This window comes from Channa argus, chromosome 23 (genome assembly GCF_033026475.1).
Source record: "Channa argus isolate prfri chromosome 23, Channa argus male v1.0, whole genome shotgun sequence".
Taxonomy (NCBI): Eukaryota; Metazoa; Chordata; class Actinopteri; order Anabantiformes; family Channidae; genus Channa; species Channa argus.
This window is the reverse complement of record NC_090219.1, coordinates 3,139,437-3,158,739: the sequence shown is the minus strand read 5'-3', so window position 1 is coordinate 3,158,739 and position 19,303 is coordinate 3,139,437. Positions and strand designations below refer to the sequence as shown.

Sequence of the window (19,303 nt, the reverse complement as noted above, 5' to 3'; positions counted from 1 at the left end):
CATTTATTACAGTGTTTGTCAAGTTTAAAATTTTCTTGCGTATTCTCATCAAAGATCCTTTGTTTTCTTAAAGCTTTTGCCACATAATCATTTTCACCATTCTTCACCTGGATAATTGTCTGTGGAGACTGTGGCTTTTGTAATTTTGTCCATGAAAACAAGTCAGATTTTATGGGAATATCAAGCCATCAACATAATTGAAGAACTGTTCAGACAAGCTCCTGGTCTTAAATCCTATTAATCCCTGCACTAATTAGGATTTTATGAAGTCTCAGGGTCTATGAAATCCTGTTGAACACAGTAATTCTCAAAGCTGAAACTGTTTGGTTTATGCAGTTTTTTCAATTTGGCTGACAGGCAAGCAAGTGTAATAATACAGTTTTCAGTTATAGAGGAACTACTGTTAATATATATACTAAGTAACTGAACACTCGGCCCCGTGACCATAAACAGGATAGTATATGACAGTATGCATTTAAAAGCATTACCTGTGTGATTATAAGTCACGCTTAGTAGGTAATGATGCAGAAATAGTGCAGTGCCTTTGCAGGTACAATATTTGCTTTGGCAGGTTCATTGGCCTTTTCTGCAGCATAAACCGGTAGGACACTTACCCTGTAAAAAAACACTCTGAACCAGAATTTCAACCAATCCCAATTGTGCTCCATAAGAGCATGCGAATCGCAGCCAAAATACACAGTGTGTCACCTGTGAACGGGGTGACAAGCCCCCACAGAAACTGCTTGGAGGACATAACTGTGGAGTTATAGTGTAGTAGGGCTGCTGAGAGTGCTTGGGAAACTTCACCAGACTTTTTGTTGGCATTCATGATTAGATCTAATCAGAATTAAAAAAAGTATAATTTTCTCTTAAAAAGAAATGTGTAGGTAAGTCATCAATCGATATTTTTTTATTTTTAAACTTATCTTAGAAGTGGATGACTGCTAAATTAAAATTAATATGTAAAGTGTGACTTAATATATAATAGACATAGACTCACAGACATAATTATTCTGCTATTGCATGTCTGACGTGTACTTCCTTTTTGCTTCTCGGAGATGAGTGAACATGACAACTGGATCAGTAAAATTGCAAAGCATTAAAAAACTGGGACAGGAAAACCACAGCTATGTTTCAGATGAGGGTAATGCACTCCATTTAATTCTCTATATAAAGTTGACAAAAAAAAATCTCTAATTCTTTATTAATGATTAACTATCAAAATGTTGCATCTCATTTTAAATATATTATTACAGATACAAGTTTCATCTGATTTAAAAATATAACACATCATGCATATTATTTTCTTGTATTGCAGAACCTGCTGGCTCCTATATGTAAGTAGAGTGTTTTACATTTCAGTATTTGTGTCATTTTAGAGGGTTATAAACGAGGAGTTTTACAACTATTACCGGTTATATTTGTAGATATAGAGTAAGAGAAAAATTGAGTGGGTTTGATGTCAGCATGGATCATCGACAAAATCTCTGTTAGAGGGTAATTTTAATATCTATGCATGATTTCACAGCACAGAGCACAGCTGGGAAAATAAGAGGTCTGTCTGATTCCCAAATTTACTACTGCTTTAGGTCCCAGAAATAATGAGAGTCCCCTTCACAAGGAATTTGAGTTTTGGTTACTAAAAAGATGGATTTATTATCACTGGGGCGGTCAATAATCATGTGCGGTCTTGGTTTGTACACTTTGTAAACAGGCATATTTGCATGCAAATATATACTTTAAAGTGTCTCAGGTGAGACCAAAGATATTTTTCCATGTTTAACCTTTTTTCAACAGCACAGCAAAAGTCTATACAGCACATGCTGGAGTGTTACAGTAGACACTAAAGTTAAAAACAAAGCTAATTAAAGCTAGAATATGTAAATTCTATCAAAAATATTTTTACTAGAAATAAGAACTTACAAAGTGAAGAGCTGCTTTCAAAGGTTCTATGACTCTGATCTGTCTGCAGCTGAGCAGAGATACAACCTTCTAAAAGGTTTTTGAGTGAGGTTCATCTTTCAGAGAATGCCAATTATTTCTGCCTGACTGGGAGGTTTTCCTATTTGTTATAACTTCATAAGATGTATACCTGAAGGGCTAGACAGAGTAGAGTGAGCGGGTTTCATGCTGCAGTTAACAAAAGCAAATTGTAGTTTCACAGAAACAGCAGTTAACTGTTTTGTTCATATTTGCAAACGATTAAGTTGGTGTTTCGCAGAAGATATGTGTAGCACTTCACAGGATGCTCTGTTTTCCTTCATGCAGGACCATGACTAATGCCAAGAAGAAAGAGAGTGAAAGAAAGTGAGTAGTACAGCAATCGAGGGTTATACTTTGTCACATTGACCTCAAATATAATCTGACTAGCCTGTGAATTTCAAACAGAGCTCAGAGAAATGCAGAGAAACCAGCAATAAGGGTTGGCTTTTTTCAACTGGTAAAACACCTTTTCCCAGCTTTCACATTGTTAGCACTTGTCCACTATGAGTTTCCTCCGCCTAATCCAAGTGTGTGTTTGGTGCCTGTCCAGTTCCGTTTCGCCACATGGAAGGAGGTACTGATGATGGTGGTGGGCAGCATGTGTGCGGTGGTGCACGGCTCGGCCCAACCCCTGATGCTGCTGGTGTTTGGCCTGCTCACGGACACCTTCATCGCGTACGACATCGAGCTGAACGAGCTGAACGACGACAGGAAGGAGTGTGTTAACAACACAATTCAGTGGAAGAAGAACTACACTGCAGCAGTAACACTGCTGAACCAGTCAGACTGGAGCCTCATAAATAATTCAACTTGGGAGATGCTTACCCCGCTGAAGGCCATGTCATGTGGGTAAGTAAGTGGGTTGTGAGAAATGTATGAGGTCTGCTTTTTAAAACCTCAAATATAGTGGAAAGACGTGATACGAAAAGTGTGGATTTTAATTCTGTAGTCCATGTGTATGATTTATTTACCAAGTATGCTGAATTTCAGGCTTCTCGATATTGAATATGAAATGACCCAATTTGCCTTCTATTACGTTGGAATTGGAGCAGCTGTATTCATGCTAGGATACTTTCAGGTTAGTCTTACAACTTCACTGTATGCATACAGATCGACTCAATCTATCGGTCATTCCATGCTTAAACATGAGGTCAGAGCTCAGTGCATGGAGCCTGATGCTATGTTACCCAGCTTGCCTTCGTACTTAGCATTGAACAAATCTGAACATAGCCCCTATTTCACCCCTCACAGATCTCACTGTGGGTGACGGCCGCTGCCAGGCAGATTCAGCTCATCAGGAAAATGTACTTCAGCAAAGTGATGAGGATGGAGATCGGCTGGTTTGACTGCACTTCCGTAGGGGAACTCAACACCCGCATGTCAGAGTAAGAGGGACAGAGATGACATGACTTCTGGGTCACGGATTGTTCTGGTGTTACAATGGTTGTAATCTGCATTACAGTGATATCAACAAGATTAACGATGCCATTGCGGACCAAGTTGCCGTCTTCATGCAGCGCTTCACCACCTTTGTGTGTGGCTTCTGCATTGGCTTTGTAAAAGGATGGAAATTAACACTTGTCATAGTCGCAGCAAGTCCACTCATTGGTGTTGGAGCTGGTCTTATGGCTCTGGTGAGAATTATTATGACATAAGTCAACAGGACTCTCCTCTCCCTCTCTCTTCTCCCTCTCTCTCTCTTATCTTTCCTTCACTTATTAATTTGACCTTTGAACTTTTCCACACCTCTTGTTGACTTGGCTTGAAGTAACTCTTGACTAGATTTTTTATAAACTGACTTGTCAACTTAACTTGTCAATGACTTAAGTTAATTCCTTTGTCTTTACATAATTTCTGTCTTTTTTGGGGGGGATTTCCTGTGGTTCCAGTTTGTGGCTAAGCTGACAGGCATGGAGCTGCAGGCCTATGCCAAAGCTGGAGCTGTAGCTGATGAGGTCCTCACTTCCATCAGGACCGTAGCAGCTTTTGGTGGAGAAAAGAAAGAAGTACAAAGGTAAAGCCTGAGCACACTTTGTAGTTCTCCCCATATCAGTGTAACTGAAGTGAGGTCCTCTTCTTTTTACAGGTATGACAGGAACTTGATCTCAGCACAACGCTGGGGCATCAGGAAGGGTCTGATCATGGGTTTTTTCACTGGATATTTGTGGTTGATCATATTCCTGTGCTATGGTCTGGCCTTCTGGTATGGCTCCAGTATGGTAGTGGACACTAAGGAGTACACTGCAGGAACACTACTCCAGGTGTTAAACTGTGCAGAAAGAAAAAAATTAAATGTGTTTTTCTTTCCTGACCTTTTGTTAACTGAAACAAAAGCGAAATAATTTGTTTCCTGTTAATCAAATACGTTTGTTGTATTTTTCTGTTTAATTTAATTTTGTAATGTTTTTTTTAAACAAGCTCCTTTATGTTTTTTTTTCGTACAAGCCTTGAATTCCATCTACCCTTTATTTAGTTTGACATGGATAAAACAGTGTGAAACAGAAAGTGGAAGAATTTCATCATTTTCTTGTGCAATTCCCAAAATGCTACAATGAAAACCATAAAAGTGGTATCTTGCAATAATATTTTTTGCAGGCCAATAATCTTTGGTTCTAATAATGCTACAATAAATAACAACCTCTTCCTTTAAGGTGTTCTTCGGAGTTCTAATAGCAGCCATGAACTTGGGGCAGGCCTCGCCTTGTCTGGAGGCATTCGCTTCAGGCCGTGGAGCCGCAACAATCATCTTTGAGACTATTGACAGAGTGAGTATGCTGAAATTGTATGTTTGTGAGATGTGGCTCCTTACAAGGTACTGTGTTTTTACAGGAAGGCATGGTCTTATTTTTGAAATGTGTTACTGTCAGGAGCCAGAGATCGACTGTTTATCTGAGGCTGGATATAACCTTGACAGAGTGAAAGGAGATATTGAGTTTCACAATGTGACCTTCTACTACCCATCCAGACCTGAAGTCAAGGTACTCGAGTTTTTCTACGGTTGTTATTAGACAGTACTTTACAGTTTTACAAGCTTTCATTGTCTATGGTTACCTTGGTGCCCTGTCACATGTAATCAGATTCTGGACAAGCTCAGTGTTGCAGTAAAGTCTGGGGAGACCACAGCCTTTGTGGGCCCAAGTGGAGCTGGAAAAAGTACTGCTATTCAACTCATCCAGCGCTTCTATGACCCTAAAGAGGGTATGGTAGGTTGGTTTTTCAAATAACCATCTTCACTGGGGGATAGAAATCCATGATAATGGGTTTCATTATTCAGGCAATGCGTTCTAGCAGCTTTATTTTTCAATTTTATTAGAATTACAGGTTTTTACACACCTTACTTCCTTTTTCCTTTTAGCTTCTTGAGAATGAAATAGCTTTTGCTGAGCTAGAATAACAACCGGTTCATTTCAAACTAGTCTTGTTGTAAAAAACACATTAGTGCAGCAAAATTCTTTATTAGCACCATCCATCAATTTGAGCCAAACCAGCTGCTTTCTGTGACCTCCGTCTCAGGTGACCCTGGACGGCCATGACATCAGAGGTCTAAACATCCAATGGCTTCGCTCACTGATTGGGATTGTGGAACAGGAGCCTGTGCTCTTTAGCACCACCATCGCTGAGAACATACGCTATGGTCGTCCTGGTGTCTCCATGGAGGACATCGTCACTGCTGCCAAGGAGGCCAACGCTTATAATTTCATCATGGACCTGCCACAGGTGGAGTGGCCCTGGGGATGTAAAAATGACAAAACAATAATTTGGAGTAGCTTTAAATATCAGTGAAACTAAATTTGTCTGTTATGTTAAATCTGATAGAAATTTGACACCTTGGTGGGAGAGGGTGGAGGTCAGATGAGTGGAGGTCAGAAGCAGCGTATCGCCATTGCTCGAGCGCTAGTCAGGAATCCTCGAATCCTGCTACTGGACATGGCAACCTCTGCCCTCGACAATGAGAGTGAGGCTATAGTTCAAGAAGCTTTGGATAAAGTAAGTCTGATTGGTCTATGTGTTGAACTAGTGTCTGTTCTGTCTCCTCAGATCAGTATATATTTGTTTGAACAAATATTTTAGTACTTCATATTTAATTTTATTCTTTTTTAAGAGTTACTTAAGTTTTTTGATCTATTAGAGAAAGAAATCAAAGAAAGGAAAGAGATATACAAATTAAAACACACAAAAAAAAGAAATCAGTACCTTAAATTAGAAATGTAGGTATAGTGTTCATATTGAGTTGCTGCTTTTAACAAGAAATGACGTGAAAAAAGAAAAACATGCTTTAAATTAAAAAGCGGACACTGCAGAAGGGGAAGGTGAGAGTCTCAAACTGTAGCTCTGCGATGGTGTGGCTATCATCAGGTAACACTGCACTTTGCATCATGATGCTGTGACAATAAGAAAGTTTTGTTTTTAGAAATGTGAACATATGTAATTATAAACATAATTATTACTATGTAGCTACAATAAATATGTTTAAAAACAAAATCTGACCAAACTGTTTATGGACATGAAAAGAAGACTGTGGGGCAAAAATCTCTTAATTTAATTTTCTAATGGAGAAAAACAAATTTTACTAGATTAATGTTATTTATTTTAACTCTTTGAGGTAAAGTATCTCTTAAAGTTTTTAGTTTGTTCTTAATGTAACACAAAAATATTTTAATTAAAAAGTTTTTATCATTTTAATTACTGAATATCTAATGCCATAATCTTTCAAAGTAATTGCTACTTCACATTAGCTGAAAGTGCAAATTCATTGCTTAGTGTATTAAAAACACTAAAACAATTTCATCATAAATAATTTTCTGAGCCCCAAGTCATATTAGACCTGTGATGTTAATGATGTAGTTAAAGTTCTAGTTCAACAATTGCAATTAGGATCAGTCAAAAAGAATGTCATAGTACAGTAATGCTATCAGCTTATCTTTCAATTAAGATTTCTTTTCTTTTCATAAAATAGAAAATGTTGCCATATTCAAAATAATACGATAGATAACACAAAAGCTTTGTGATCAAAAGCTACAGAAAAGAAATCCATTGAATTACTGAAATCTGTGTCTGTTTTAATGTTTAAACCAGATAAAGCTCTAAAATGTCTAATTGTAACAGGGTGAAGTTCGCCATCACTATAATCACTGTAACATAATAAATGACAATGATATGATTTTGATTTGATCATAGGTACGTATGGGTCGCACGACTATCTCTATCGCTCACCGGCTTTCCACCATAAAGAATGCTGATGTTATTGTTGGCTTTGAGCATGGCCGGGCCGTGGAGAGGGGCAAACACAATGAACTGCTGGACAGGAAGGGAGTCTACTTCACTCTTGTCACTTTACAAAGTCAAGGAGACAAGGCTTTGAATGAGAAAGCTCGACAAAGTAGGCCCAACTATGCATCTCTGAGTGAAAAGGCTCAACTATGATCTTGCACATGATCTTGATTTCAGCTAAATATTTGGTTGCATCAAAGATCCCAGATGTTTAGCCACATGTGGAAATTATAATGCTCTAGTTGTGATCATCACCCTCTGCTGCGTCTCTTGCATTAGTGGCTGACAGTGAAGAAGGGTCAGACAGGCTGAGTCTATCCAGAGCAGGCAGCTACCGTGCCAGTTTGAGGTATTACACAAACACACCAACCATCACCTCCTGACCTTCATCACTTGCTCATTTGCTTACTTAGCAGAGTATCCATTTACACAGCCCTGATTATGCATCTAAATTGAATTATTACAGTAGTCATTTTGTGGCTTATATTGACTTGTGTCATGGCAGAAACTGGTACCTTAATTCACTTAATGACCTACTTCCATTTACTTTGACATTTGGAGCATTTAGCTGACACTATCATCCAACGCCACTTACAGATGGTACAGCAGCAGAGGAGGCTTATTCTCCTTTATCGACATTGTTACAAGCAGCTAGTAATGAATACAGGAAGAAGAATGACAGAAGTGTTTAGAAAACCTATTAACCACTATACATGTCTGTCCTTAGAATATTCATAGATAAAATGAGGTACAGCAGTTCAGAAAACACTCAAAAGTCTTTGTTTTTTCAGAGCCTCAATTCGCCAGCGCTCTCGATCTCAGATGTCCAACATGATTCCAGACTCTGTTTCCATCGCTGGAGACCATAGCACCACATCCTACGCTGTTTTGAATGCAAACAACTCCAAGGTTTTTTTGTGTGTGTGTGTGTGTGTGTGTGTCCATTGTATTTTATGCGTCGGCGGTTGAACCAGGCCAACAACAATTACAGTCAGTCTCACTGAAGTGAAATTTTGCTGGTTTGCTTGTTTTCAGATATTAAGTGTATGCAATAGCTTTTACTGTACATGCCTGCTCATGTGCCTTTCTTATTTATTTGTCTGTGTGAATGCTCAGAGTGCCATTCCAGAGGAAGAGGAGGATGAACTTGTTGAGCCAGCTCCAGTTGCCAGGATCCTGAAATACAACAAGCCCGAGTGGCACTATATGCTTTTTGGAGCAATTGGGGCTGCAATTAATGGAGGGGTCAACCCTGTCTACTCTCTATTGTTCAGTCAAATATTGGCAGTAAGTTTAATTAATCTTAAATGTTGAAAATTAAGTCTATTTTATAATTCTTAAAGCCACTATGTGCTGAAATGTAAAAAATCTGTATGGATGAATTAAAACACAACTTCATTGTGATGTTGTTTGTGATGTTGAAGTTTTACAAGTTTGGTGCCCTGTGTTATCAGTGAACAGAGCAGAGCTGAACACAATGATCACTTTGCTGTTTTTTACTGCATATATGTACACTGTGATTTATTTAACTGCTTTCATATGTGCACTTTTGTGTATTCGTGTAGACTTTCTCAATAACAGATCCCGTGGTTCAGAGGAATGAGATCGATTTTGTCTGCCTGTTCTTTGTCATGGTCGGCGTGGTGTCTTTCTTCACCCAGATGGTGCAGGTAGAGTAAGAGTCTGCTTCAGTGAGAATGAGTGTAGTGCGGCTCTTCCACAGCCCCCACACCCCTTGCTTTTGTTCAAGACTGGGGAGGCCTGAAATTAATAGCCTGTTTAGAAAATTTCCTACATTTTGCAGGAATGTTTTTTTATTGTTAAATAGATGATAGATCGATAAGTTCTGACCCCCCTGGTGGGGAGAAATTTGACAAAGACCAAATTTTCCTAGATTATATAATGGTAAATATCACTATGATCTGATTTTGGATTTTATAAAGAATACTTTCTGTGTGTGTGTGTGTGTGTGTGTGTGTACAGGGTTATGCCTTCTCCAAGTCTGGAGAGCTGCTGACTCGCAGGTTACGACGACTCGGCTTTCACGCTATGCTGGGCCAAGAGATCGGCTGGTTTGATGATCACAGGAACAGCCCCGGAGCTCTGACCACACGTCTGGCCACTGATGCCTCCCAAGTTCAAGGGGTAAATTACAGCTTTGGTTTAAAAAGCTGATGAAGGTGGAATTTGTTTATACTGTGGGCATTTTTTGCTTAGAAATGATTATTTGACTTGAAGAGAATATATTTTATAAAATTAATGGTTCAATTACTTTTAAAAAGCAGTGTTTATATAAACCAGAGTTTATATTTGTTCAGGTGTGCTCAGGTGAGTTAGCAATGAAGTGATACATGACATGTGGAAGGTGAAGGCCCCGGTGGTAATTGGAAAACCAAGAGATGAGACCACTAAACTGGGAGAGTGGCCCCAGCAAATTCCAGGAACATCTGAGATCGTTGTCCAGAAAAGTGAAGTAATAGGAACAACTAAGATAATGTGCAGGACCCTCAAGCTCCCAAGGCTCTGGTTCAATCCAAGAACAGAATCATCACAATGCACATAAACGGAGTCAAGTAACACTACTCTTAATTTTGTCTTCTTTAAAGGCCACGGGTTCGCAGATTGGCATGATCGTAAACTCTCTGTCCAACATCGGTGTGGCCATCATCATGTCCTTCTACTTCAGCTGGAAACTCACTCTGCTGATTTTGTGCTTCCTGCCATTCATCGCGCTGTCAGGAGGCTTCCAGGCTAGGATGCTTACAGGCTTTGCAAAGCAGGACAAGCAAGCCATGGAAGCTGCCGGACGGGTCAGATCTTGATGTTTATACTGTGCAATGTCCAAAAACCACGACCTCTCTTGCGTCTACTAGTGACTATTCATTAGCCTCTAGTTTGCAAAGGCTATAACTGCAATGTACTGTACAATACTGATGACAGGCCAAAAGCACCAGATCAGTACACTTGGTAAACTTTATAGTGGGTGGAGCGGGACATCAGCTGACTCATAACTTGACTCTTAACATTTTAAGCTCTGGGTCCTCATCGTTTAGAAGAAGCTCTACAGCTCAACTAGTTAGTGAGTTAGGCTTAAAATGCAGTCATAGCACTGAAAACCATATTGAATAAAGACCTCAGGCCAATACAGAGACAGTTGTTTAAAAGTCAGTTTAATTTGCACAATCTTAATTAATCTAATGTCGTATATCCCACTCATCAAAATAAAGTGGATTGGATGAAATCTAATGATCGCTATGGGGTCAATTGGTTTACTGCAGCCGCATAAAATAGAATATACAGTAGATAAGAACAGACGAATTTTGTATCTATATTCATTCCCACCTATACATTCAAAACATAAGAATCACGAGAGGCTTATTTTTTAATAAATTTTTTTGCTAGTTTTTTCCCATTTAATCCATCGGAGAATTTTAAGCCAGGTTTCAAACTTACAGATCTCTGGTGAGGCCCTGAACAACATCCGCACCATCGCCGGTCTGGGGAAGGAGAGGAGCTTTGTGGACATGTATGAGGTTCACTTGGAAGCTCCGTACCAAGCAGCTCTAAAGAAAGCTAATGTTTATGGAGCATGTTATGGCTTCGCTCAGTGTGTTGTCTTCTTGACCAATGCTGCCTCCTATAGGTTTGGAGGTTACTTAGTACGAGAAGAGGGGCTTCATTTTAGCCTCGTGTTCAGGTGAGGGGAGTCAGATTGTTGCTCATCTTGCTCGTTCAATCTTCTATTTGTTTTGTGGCTTTTTACAAACTTGGCTACAACCACCTTTTAAATTTGTTGCATTTACAGAGTTGGAAAAAGTAAAGGAATTAAAAATAGGGTGGAAATGAGGTCACACAGTATTTGTTTCATTTGCAGGGTCATCTCAGCCATCATTACCAGTGGCACAGCCCTTGGCAAAGCCTCGTCTTACACCCCAGACTATGCCAAGGCCAAGATTTCAGCTGCACGTTTCTTCCAGCTTCTGGACCGCATGCCTCTGATCAGCATCTACAGCGACAAGGGAGATAAGTGGGTAAGAGTACATCTGTTATTCAATACAAGATATGCTATGCTGCCACATGCTGAGTGTATGTAAATGAGCACGCAGGAGGGGATCAAGACAAAAAATTCGGATTTCTTATTCTTTTGCTTGTTCATCAGTCACGGAAGAGAGATGCGTAGATAGAAGGAAGAGACAACAGTTTCCTTGTCTTTTTGTCATGTATTTACATCCAAAGGAGTTTCCTGAAAGTACAAGCCTGCAGAGTTCTTTAAAAGAGACAATCATTTTGAATGGAATAATAATAAAAATATCCTTATAAGACAGTTGTTAGCAATAAATATATTTAATCGTGTACTAGGACTGTCGTTGGACAGTCTGCCTTTGATGGACAGGAGGTGGCATCCTAACACACAAAAAAAGCTGCTCTCCCTCCTTCTGTCATGTTTACAGGAAAACTTCCAAGGGAACATTGAGTTCATTGACTGTAAGTTCACCTACCCCACCAGGCCTGACATCCAGGTTCTGAATGGGCTGAATGTGTCAGTGAAGCCCGGCCAGACGCTGGCTTTTGTGGGCAGCAGCGGCTGCGGGAAGAGCACCAGTGTTCAGCTGCTGGAGAGGTTTTATGATCCTGATCATGGCAAAGTGGTGAGGAGGAAATTCACATTCTGTATATATGCAGACATTATGGTGAATTTTATAGTGCATGCTGTCAGGGGTATATTTCTACTCATTTACACTTTACTTCATTATTCTTCTAAAGTTTTATTTAAACAAAACTAGTTAAATGAACTCTTACTACTGTGACAAGTACATTTTGCTACTTTACCAGTATAGATGTACTTAAAATATATCTTTGTAGCTTATAAGACGCCACATGCTTGGCATAACATGGCATAGCGTAAGTATTTGATGCCCTGGGAGGATCGAGTTTAACACTCGTGCTACAGTTTGATTGCTAAAAGCTGGATATTGCAGTTTTTAGTTTTTTAGGGACTACACAGAGTTCAGTTCATTTGTCATGAGCACTACACAGCCTTTAAAAAAATCTTTTAGGAGCCTTTTTGCATTTCGGAGACAATGAGTGTAATGAAAATGCTGTCCAGTCGCTTTATGGGAAATCTAGGATTCTATGATTTTGAACCTTGAATTGAGTATAAATGTCAGAATATAAACATCTGCTGCTTTAATTCTGACCGTTTTCCAGTTTCTTAGTCTCTTACTATGAGGATCACCATGCAAAAACTGGAGAACAGTATGTCTTTAATATTTAACACATCAGATTTTTAAATGCAATTAAGTACTTTACAATGTAGTTCGCTTTTACTTAAAGCTGCTATAAAATTAGTCTTATATTTATGCATGAAAATGAAAAGAGTCGCTCATAATAATGAACCCCCAGAGATCATTGCTTCCTGGAGAACGAATCTCACCCCATGTATTACACAGTGACATCTCTTAACAGTCTGCTGCTGTCAGACTTTACAACCAGAGCTGCTCCCAATGAATTGTATACTTATTTGTACTGTATACCGACTGTTTTTTAATCTTGTACAGACATTCTTGCTGTCCATTTGCAATTTTTTTTGCTGTTGTTTTTAGCAAACCTCTGTACACTACTTTTTGGTGACTTGTTAGTGAGCGTATTTAGCGGCTAGTATGGCCCTGCACAGGGAGACTTCTTTGCCTAAACAAATATAGATTTGTGCAATTAAAGGTTCAGCCTTTAAATTGGCAAACATTATTTTGCCTCAGCAGATGATCTTTTCTAAAATGTCGGGGATCTCATTTTGTTGTAGCTGTACCTGTCAAATCTGTAATGTTTCAAAGTCAGAGAATAATTGCTGGACATTGCCTGCATTTGATTGAGTATTTCTGAGCACCCAGTCAGTTCTGGTCATTTATCAGTCAGACATTTTTGCTGACGTTGTTCTCTATCTTAACAAGGGGCACTCTATTCAGGGTGGAGGTCTGATTTGTGCCAGTAAGGGACCACTGCCAAGACTTAAATAGCCTTAATTGAGTTGGAAGTGGTTTGGAAATGTATAGTCCTCATTCTCTGAGGTTTAAAAAGGACAATATCACCTCTGCATAGTTAGGAGACAAATTGCAGTACAGATGGTAGTATGATAGCTCATTAAGCCGATTGTATTTCTAGACTTTGATTATAATATTGCTTTCCACTAATGGCAAAATCAATCGCCTCCTACAGCTGATTGATGGCCACGAGTCCAGTCGTGTCAATGTGCCCTTCCTGCGTTCCAAGATTGGCATTGTGTCCCAGGAGCCCGTCTTATTTGACTGCAGCATTGCAGAGAACATAAAATACGGCGACAACTCCCGGGAAATCAGCATGAATGAGGTCATCTCTGCCGCCAAGAAGGCCCAGCTTCACGACTTTGTCATGTCACTTCCTGAGGTATTGAGGACTTTCTTTGTCTCAAAAGCACAGCTAAGGGGATGTTAAATTTTAGGTTAACTATGTGTCCAGAAAACAGGTTGGCAACAGGCGGTCAGTCAACAAGGAGAATTGACATAATTGAATTAATTATGGAATTTATCCCTGTGATTTTAATGCCAGGCAAACTTAGCTTTAGCTGGGCTATGAGTCCATAACACTGCCTGTTCTTTGGTTTCAATAATTCTGAAAAAACTTAAGGGGCAATAAGGGTCTGATATGTTAGTCCCTCAATACATTGAGTTTTGATTAAAAAATACTACAATTTAAAAGTCAATACTAAGAAGCTGAACAAAAATTGTAAAAGTATATATAATTTTACAATGTTACCAGAGCTATAGTAGTGATGGTAATTGGGCAAATAAATAATAAAAATCCACTTGTCAATGGCCTCTAGTGGCCTCTGTAGAATTGTAACAGGTTCAAAATGATTTCAAACTTACCAAGCATTTGTGAAGTGTAGTTTCTTGTAAATTATAAGCTGATATACACTTTACACTGATAATAAGCGGATATTGACTGTTATATTATTATATAAATCTTGCTTTACTCTAACTTATCTCACACAAAAACAAATCAGAATGTTCTACTAGTATTTTAGTTTATTACAAATAAATCAAGCTCTTACATATATACTGTATACAGAGCTCACACTATAAACATTTAAGTACAGTGTGACAGTGTTTTTTCTTTAAGCACTGCAGTAGGAGACTGGCACGTTTTCCACTTGTTTACCATAGCTGTATGTGGCGCTGTCGACACTGTTCGGTACTATAAACTCGTACAAACTCGACTCTCTCAGCTGACAGCTATTGACTCTAACACATCATTCTGATTCTAGAATCAAACTTCTAATCAAACCTAACATTGAAACTCCTAGCTTGGTCTTGGTCTTGGTCTAGGTTTGGCCTTAGGTCGTTATGTGCATACAGCCCCTGGTCTGAGGCACACGTATAAGAAGTGCTATACAGTGCCTGGGGAAAGTGCTGACGGGGAGATGGGGAACGTGTTTTCATAGCAATTTTATTACTGGTCCCTAAAAGCAATTAACCTCAGTTACCTATATCTTTACACAGAAAAAGACAAGTGTTTATGTACACATAACATGGGCTCATCATTAGTACATTATCAGTAATAGTACATTTAATATAGCTTTGTATTTTCCCTTGCCTCAGAAATACGACACCAACGTGGGCGCCCAGGGTTCTCAGCTGTCTCGTGGTCAGAAGCAGCGCATCGCCATCGCCCGGGCAATCATACGTGACCCCAAGATTCTGCTCCTGGACGAGGCCACCTCTGCCCTGGACACAGAGAGCGAGAAGGTCTATAAACTCTGATGTGCTCAGTCATCATTTGCTGAATGAGCACACTTCATATCACAGTGCAGCTGTTTGCTATTCTATGGGCACAGAGAGCACAGAGAGCAGGCATTTAATCATTATTACTATTATTAACATCATTATAATTCATCATCTCCATTATTATCACCAGCAGCTCACAGTTCATACCAAACCTCCAGGAGAGGCTCTTTAAGATTAATATGGTCTGTGGGCCTATACAGTTGCTTTTCCAGCTCAAATGGCTGAACCATGATGAGCGGCACACAGCACACTGCAGCACACTGATCCACTGGAACATTGTAATGATAGTAATCACCACATGATTGTGAAATTGCAGTAATTGTGAAGCACGTGTGTCTGCTGTGTGGGAGAACAGATGATGGCTCCTGCCTATATGTGTGAGTGTGTGTGTGTGTGTGTGTGTGTGTGTGTGTGTGTGTGTGAACACTGCTTCATGTGTGTGTTTTTATGCCCATGGCAGACCGTGCAAGAAGCCCTGGACAAAGCCAGAGAGGGCCGGACCTGCATTGTTATTGCCCATCGCCTCTCCACCATTCAGAACTCGGACATCATCGCCGTCATGTCCAGAGGCTTCGTGATTGAGAAGGGAACACACAACCAACTGATGGCCCTAAAGGGAGCCTACTACAAGCTAGTTACCACGGGAGCACCAATCAGCTAAATGCTCCAGGAAACAGGAGCCTATTATCGAATCCAGCAAGAGAAACAGATGTGAGGAGCATCACGCATCAAGTGAGGCCACTCCTGAAAGCATGCCACACAAAAATTTGTATGAAGAGGACAATACACCTGTACAGTACAGTATTGGTATTTTGCACAGGAATCCTTTCACAACAATAGGAGTTTGATGAGTCGCACACCCTATTTTGAGGTATTGGAAACAGTGTCTTATGTTAGATGTCTCAGATTCAGGGTCTGCGTCACTTCCCAAAGTCTAGTAGCTGTTTTAAGGACTGGTAACTGGGCACATTTTCTTGTTTAAGTTTGTTAAGTACAGTTCTGAGGTAACTGTACTTTAATTCAGTATTCATTTCTTCTATAATAAGATCATTTCCTACTTTTTACTCCACTACATTTATTTGAAAGCATATTAATTACTTTGCATGGAATTGTTATATTTATTGTTTGTTATGGTGAAATCAGCAACACATTGGCGAATGAGAGAAGCTGCTGTAAATGTCTTGGTGCGTTGTCATTTAATGTAAATTTGTAATAAATATTACCTGAAATACTTTGCAGAGGGCATCAAAGGTGTAGCAGTGTGTAGTAGAGCATACTTGGGTGGAACAGAGTGGACTTATTGTAAGTCTAATTTAATTTATATTTTTCCATTTTTATTTCTTCTGCTGTCTAACTACAGTTAGTTCATTAGTCTGTACCCATACCCAGATATTAATGTAGATATTCAAAAAACTTTCCATAAGGCAGATTTGGAAATGGGTTTCTCCCATTTTTAGCTGATGTCCACATGCAAAACTAGAATCTAAGGGGGGAAATGGGTGATTAGTTTACTTTAACATAAAGCCTGGGTAAACACTTTCCTGTCTGTATTATAAAGCCAAACACATATAGATGTGTAGACAGCTAACAAGGGTATGTTCTCAATGTTACAATAAATGTTTAGAAATTTCAGTTTTATTCTTCCTCCCAGCTTTTGGAGTTGTGTTTGGTTGTGTTTGCTTTTGTTGTCATCTGATTGTCTGTGTTATATTGTATGAATGGTCACAATGTTTTTTTATTTGTAGAAATAAAATACAACAGTGTCTGAGCTCCGCGGAACTGTATATTTACATAAACAAAGAGATCGATTGATTCATCATATCTCAGTGAGCGCTGATGAATTTCCATTAGGACCTGAACTAGTGGACATGTGTCATTTATGTCTTGTTGTGCACTTTTACTACTCACAAATATTATAAGTGTGGGCATCAGGACAAATCCCCAGTTTAAAATCTGGTAGTGTAGACTTTATGTAGTGGCCTTCAGAAACAGGTTCTTCAGAAACACTGGCTCTACACTTTTTAAATGTAACATCCAATCAACCACTGTCTTATAAATGTTAATTCTATTCAAGATTCCAAGGTAAAGTTACATTGATTCATTTCATGTTCCATTGTATGTGGAGAAATTAGAAGGTCCACATGTTTCAATGGAGATGTTCTACTGACTTTAAAATTGTGTAGTTCCTGTTGAAGTTAAAACATGTTTATTACACCTGTTGTTGTTTGAAGATTTGGCAGGAAATGTCAAGGCTCCTTACAAGCCAAACTTGTAATTGCTTTAAAATTGTACTTCTGCTTAGTGGATTAAGGGGTTCTTACAGTGCCCTACCATGTGTCCACACACTCCAATGAGCCATAACAGGCAAGAGCGGCTTTAAGCAAGGGGTATGTTTGAGGACAGTTAAACATCAAGTTTGGCAGACTTGTCATTTTTTTTCCTGAGAGGTTCGAGAATGTCCGTCAGGGCTGTGATGCCCTGAAACTGACAAAAAGCTGCAAAAGGTTGGCAGCTAAGTCATCGGTTAATAGTTAATTAATTAGGATGGAGCTCATCCAGCCCCAGGTTTTAGGGACAATCCACTTGTCACACAAAGATGGAAGCAGAGAGGAGGCTTTTATCCAGTTATGGCTGCCTCTGCTGTTGCAAGCAAAATGAACACAGTTAATTGTTCTTACATTTTATCTGTCTGCATTGAAAAATCATTGTGGGATGGTCAGGCTGCTGAACCTTTTAATTTATAATATTTTTTATTATATTTTATGATGATTATATTTTATGATCATTTATTGCAGCATTACTCTATTCAAGGGCCACTATTCTGCTATTCTGTTGAGGAGGTGAGTAGCAAAGGTGATGTGCACTGTGTCTCATGGAGAGGTGGGGCAGGGGGCTTATGTGTCAGGTCACAGCCAGACACAGATGCATCGCTAGGATAGTAAATGTGAGGGAATTCTAGTAAGCTATTGACAATTATTTAGTGACAGAGAGAAATGAGCCACTATCAGGCCTTTTAAAAATCAACTAACTTATTACCAAAAATGAGCTATTAGTTTTCTCAACAACCATTATTATTGTTGTCACTTCATATGCAACAGTCCCCAAAACACGATGGGACGATCCAAAAGGTTCAGTGGAACAAACAAATGAAAACAGATACATCTGACCTGAAATGTATTTATGCACAAAATGAATTTTATCGAAAGGACAATCACCTTATGTGTTGTCTACAAATAATTTAGGGACCATTAAATGGTGTTTTTTTTATCTCTGTAAAACATTTAATTATTTTTACTAACCTGATTGGAAATTAAAACTTTATAATAGCATTGATATCCACTATAGTTATAGTCCTTTCATATATTATATATATATATTATATTTAGTCCTTTCAAATTATTGAAAGGACTAAATAAATAAAATTTAAAAAGTGCCATAATAAATAGTAAAAATACACAAATGTTACCATTTGTTAGATTACGTTACAGTAGAATATACTTTCCCTGAGCTTGAACTGTGTCTCCTGCTTTCTGCTGTATTACCACATGGTGATAAAATACGTTTTGACAGAAAAACAAAGCCCAGGAAATGGTCACTGTGATGGATTACATTTCCCAAATGATTGTGAGTCTCAGAAACGAATACAAATCACATGCTGCCTGGAAGGAAAGAAACCTCCACCTGAAAGTAAACTGTCGATTTTGACTTCTGCAGTACATCTGCTGATTTACATGACATGATGATAAACAGAGTGTCGTCAGCACTGTGTACCAAGCACAGCGGCATTAAAACCTGCTGCTCAGAAACGCCTTCCTCTAACACGCTGGGAAAATGTATGACGGGGCTTCCTGCTGAGTAAAGATAATGCTGCATGGCAGAATTCAGGGCTTAGTCCTTTCCAGCACAGAACCGCTGTGGGCCTCTCCCTCCACTTTTCCACCCAGTAAACCATGAACAAGCTGTTTGATAGCATGACACAGCTACTGAATTCCCAACTCTAGTAGGAATATTTAAACAGGTATGTAAACAGGTGTGGATGACGCCGTGTGTGACAGCTGAACTGTCAGGGTGCAGATGTCAGAGATACTCCATCAGTTAGTGGTAATATGTGATCACACCACAATGACCTCTGTGGAATTGAGTCTTTAATCACGACATCTCCAGACCCGGACTCCTGGTGAATTAGCATTCCTTAGATGCAATCTAATCTTGCAGCTTCTCCTGCCAAT

General features: G+C 39.2%; 1 protein-coding gene across 3 annotated transcripts; it reads left to right on the top strand.

The window, feature by feature from the left end:
* The first annotated feature begins 715 nt into the window (after positions 1–715).
* abcb11b (ATP-binding cassette, sub-family B (MDR/TAP), member 11b) lies at positions 716–16,842 on the top strand. 3 transcript variants are annotated; one of them, XM_067493677.1, is made up of 29 exons: positions 726–887; positions 1,059–1,144; positions 1,319–1,337; positions 2,269–2,307; positions 2,389–2,440; positions 2,534–2,832; positions 2,974–3,061; positions 3,235–3,368; positions 3,446–3,617; positions 3,873–3,997; positions 4,070–4,244; positions 4,635–4,748; positions 4,851–4,961; positions 5,061–5,186; positions 5,497–5,700; positions 5,800–5,970; positions 7,162–7,363; positions 7,534–7,603; positions 8,046–8,163; positions 8,371–8,541; positions 8,820–8,924; positions 9,238–9,399; positions 9,861–10,064; positions 10,710–10,951; positions 11,129–11,285; positions 11,706–11,903; positions 13,468–13,674; positions 14,889–15,035; positions 15,535–16,842. In XM_067493677.1, the coding sequence occupies exons 2-29, from the start codon at positions 1,069–1,071 to the stop codon at positions 15,733–15,735; spliced, it is 4,089 nt and encodes a 1,362-aa protein (XP_067349778.1). In that variant the 5' UTR covers positions 726–887; positions 1,059–1,068; the 3' UTR covers positions 15,736–16,842. The 3 variants fall into 3 exon arrangements, with proteins under 3 accessions (XP_067349779.1, XP_067349778.1, XP_067349780.1); XM_067493678.1 differs by lacking the exons at positions 14,889–15,035; positions 15,535–16,842 and adding an exon at positions 12,463–12,510 and having other exon boundaries at positions 716–887; positions 13,468–13,607; XM_067493679.1 differs by lacking the exons at positions 726–887; positions 1,059–1,144; positions 1,319–1,337; ... (5 more) ...; positions 3,446–3,617; positions 4,070–4,244 and having other exon boundaries at positions 3,880–3,997.
* The last annotated feature ends 2,461 nt before the right edge of the window (positions 16,843–19,303 follow it).

Bases quoted from the DNA above. Each gene is read 5' to 3' on its own strand.
- abcb11b (XM_067493677.1), top strand. From the start codon at position 1,069: ATGACAACTGGATCAGTAAAATTGCAAAGCATTAAAAAACTGGGACAG. The intron at 8,925-9,237 runs GTAGAGTAAGAG...GTGTGTGTACAG, and splicing joins TCTTCACCCAGATGGTGCAG to GGTTATGCCTTCTCCAAGTC. The intron at 10,065-10,709 runs GTCAGATCTTGA...TCAAACTTACAG, and splicing joins CCATGGAAGCTGCCGGACGG to ATCTCTGGTGAGGCCCTGAA.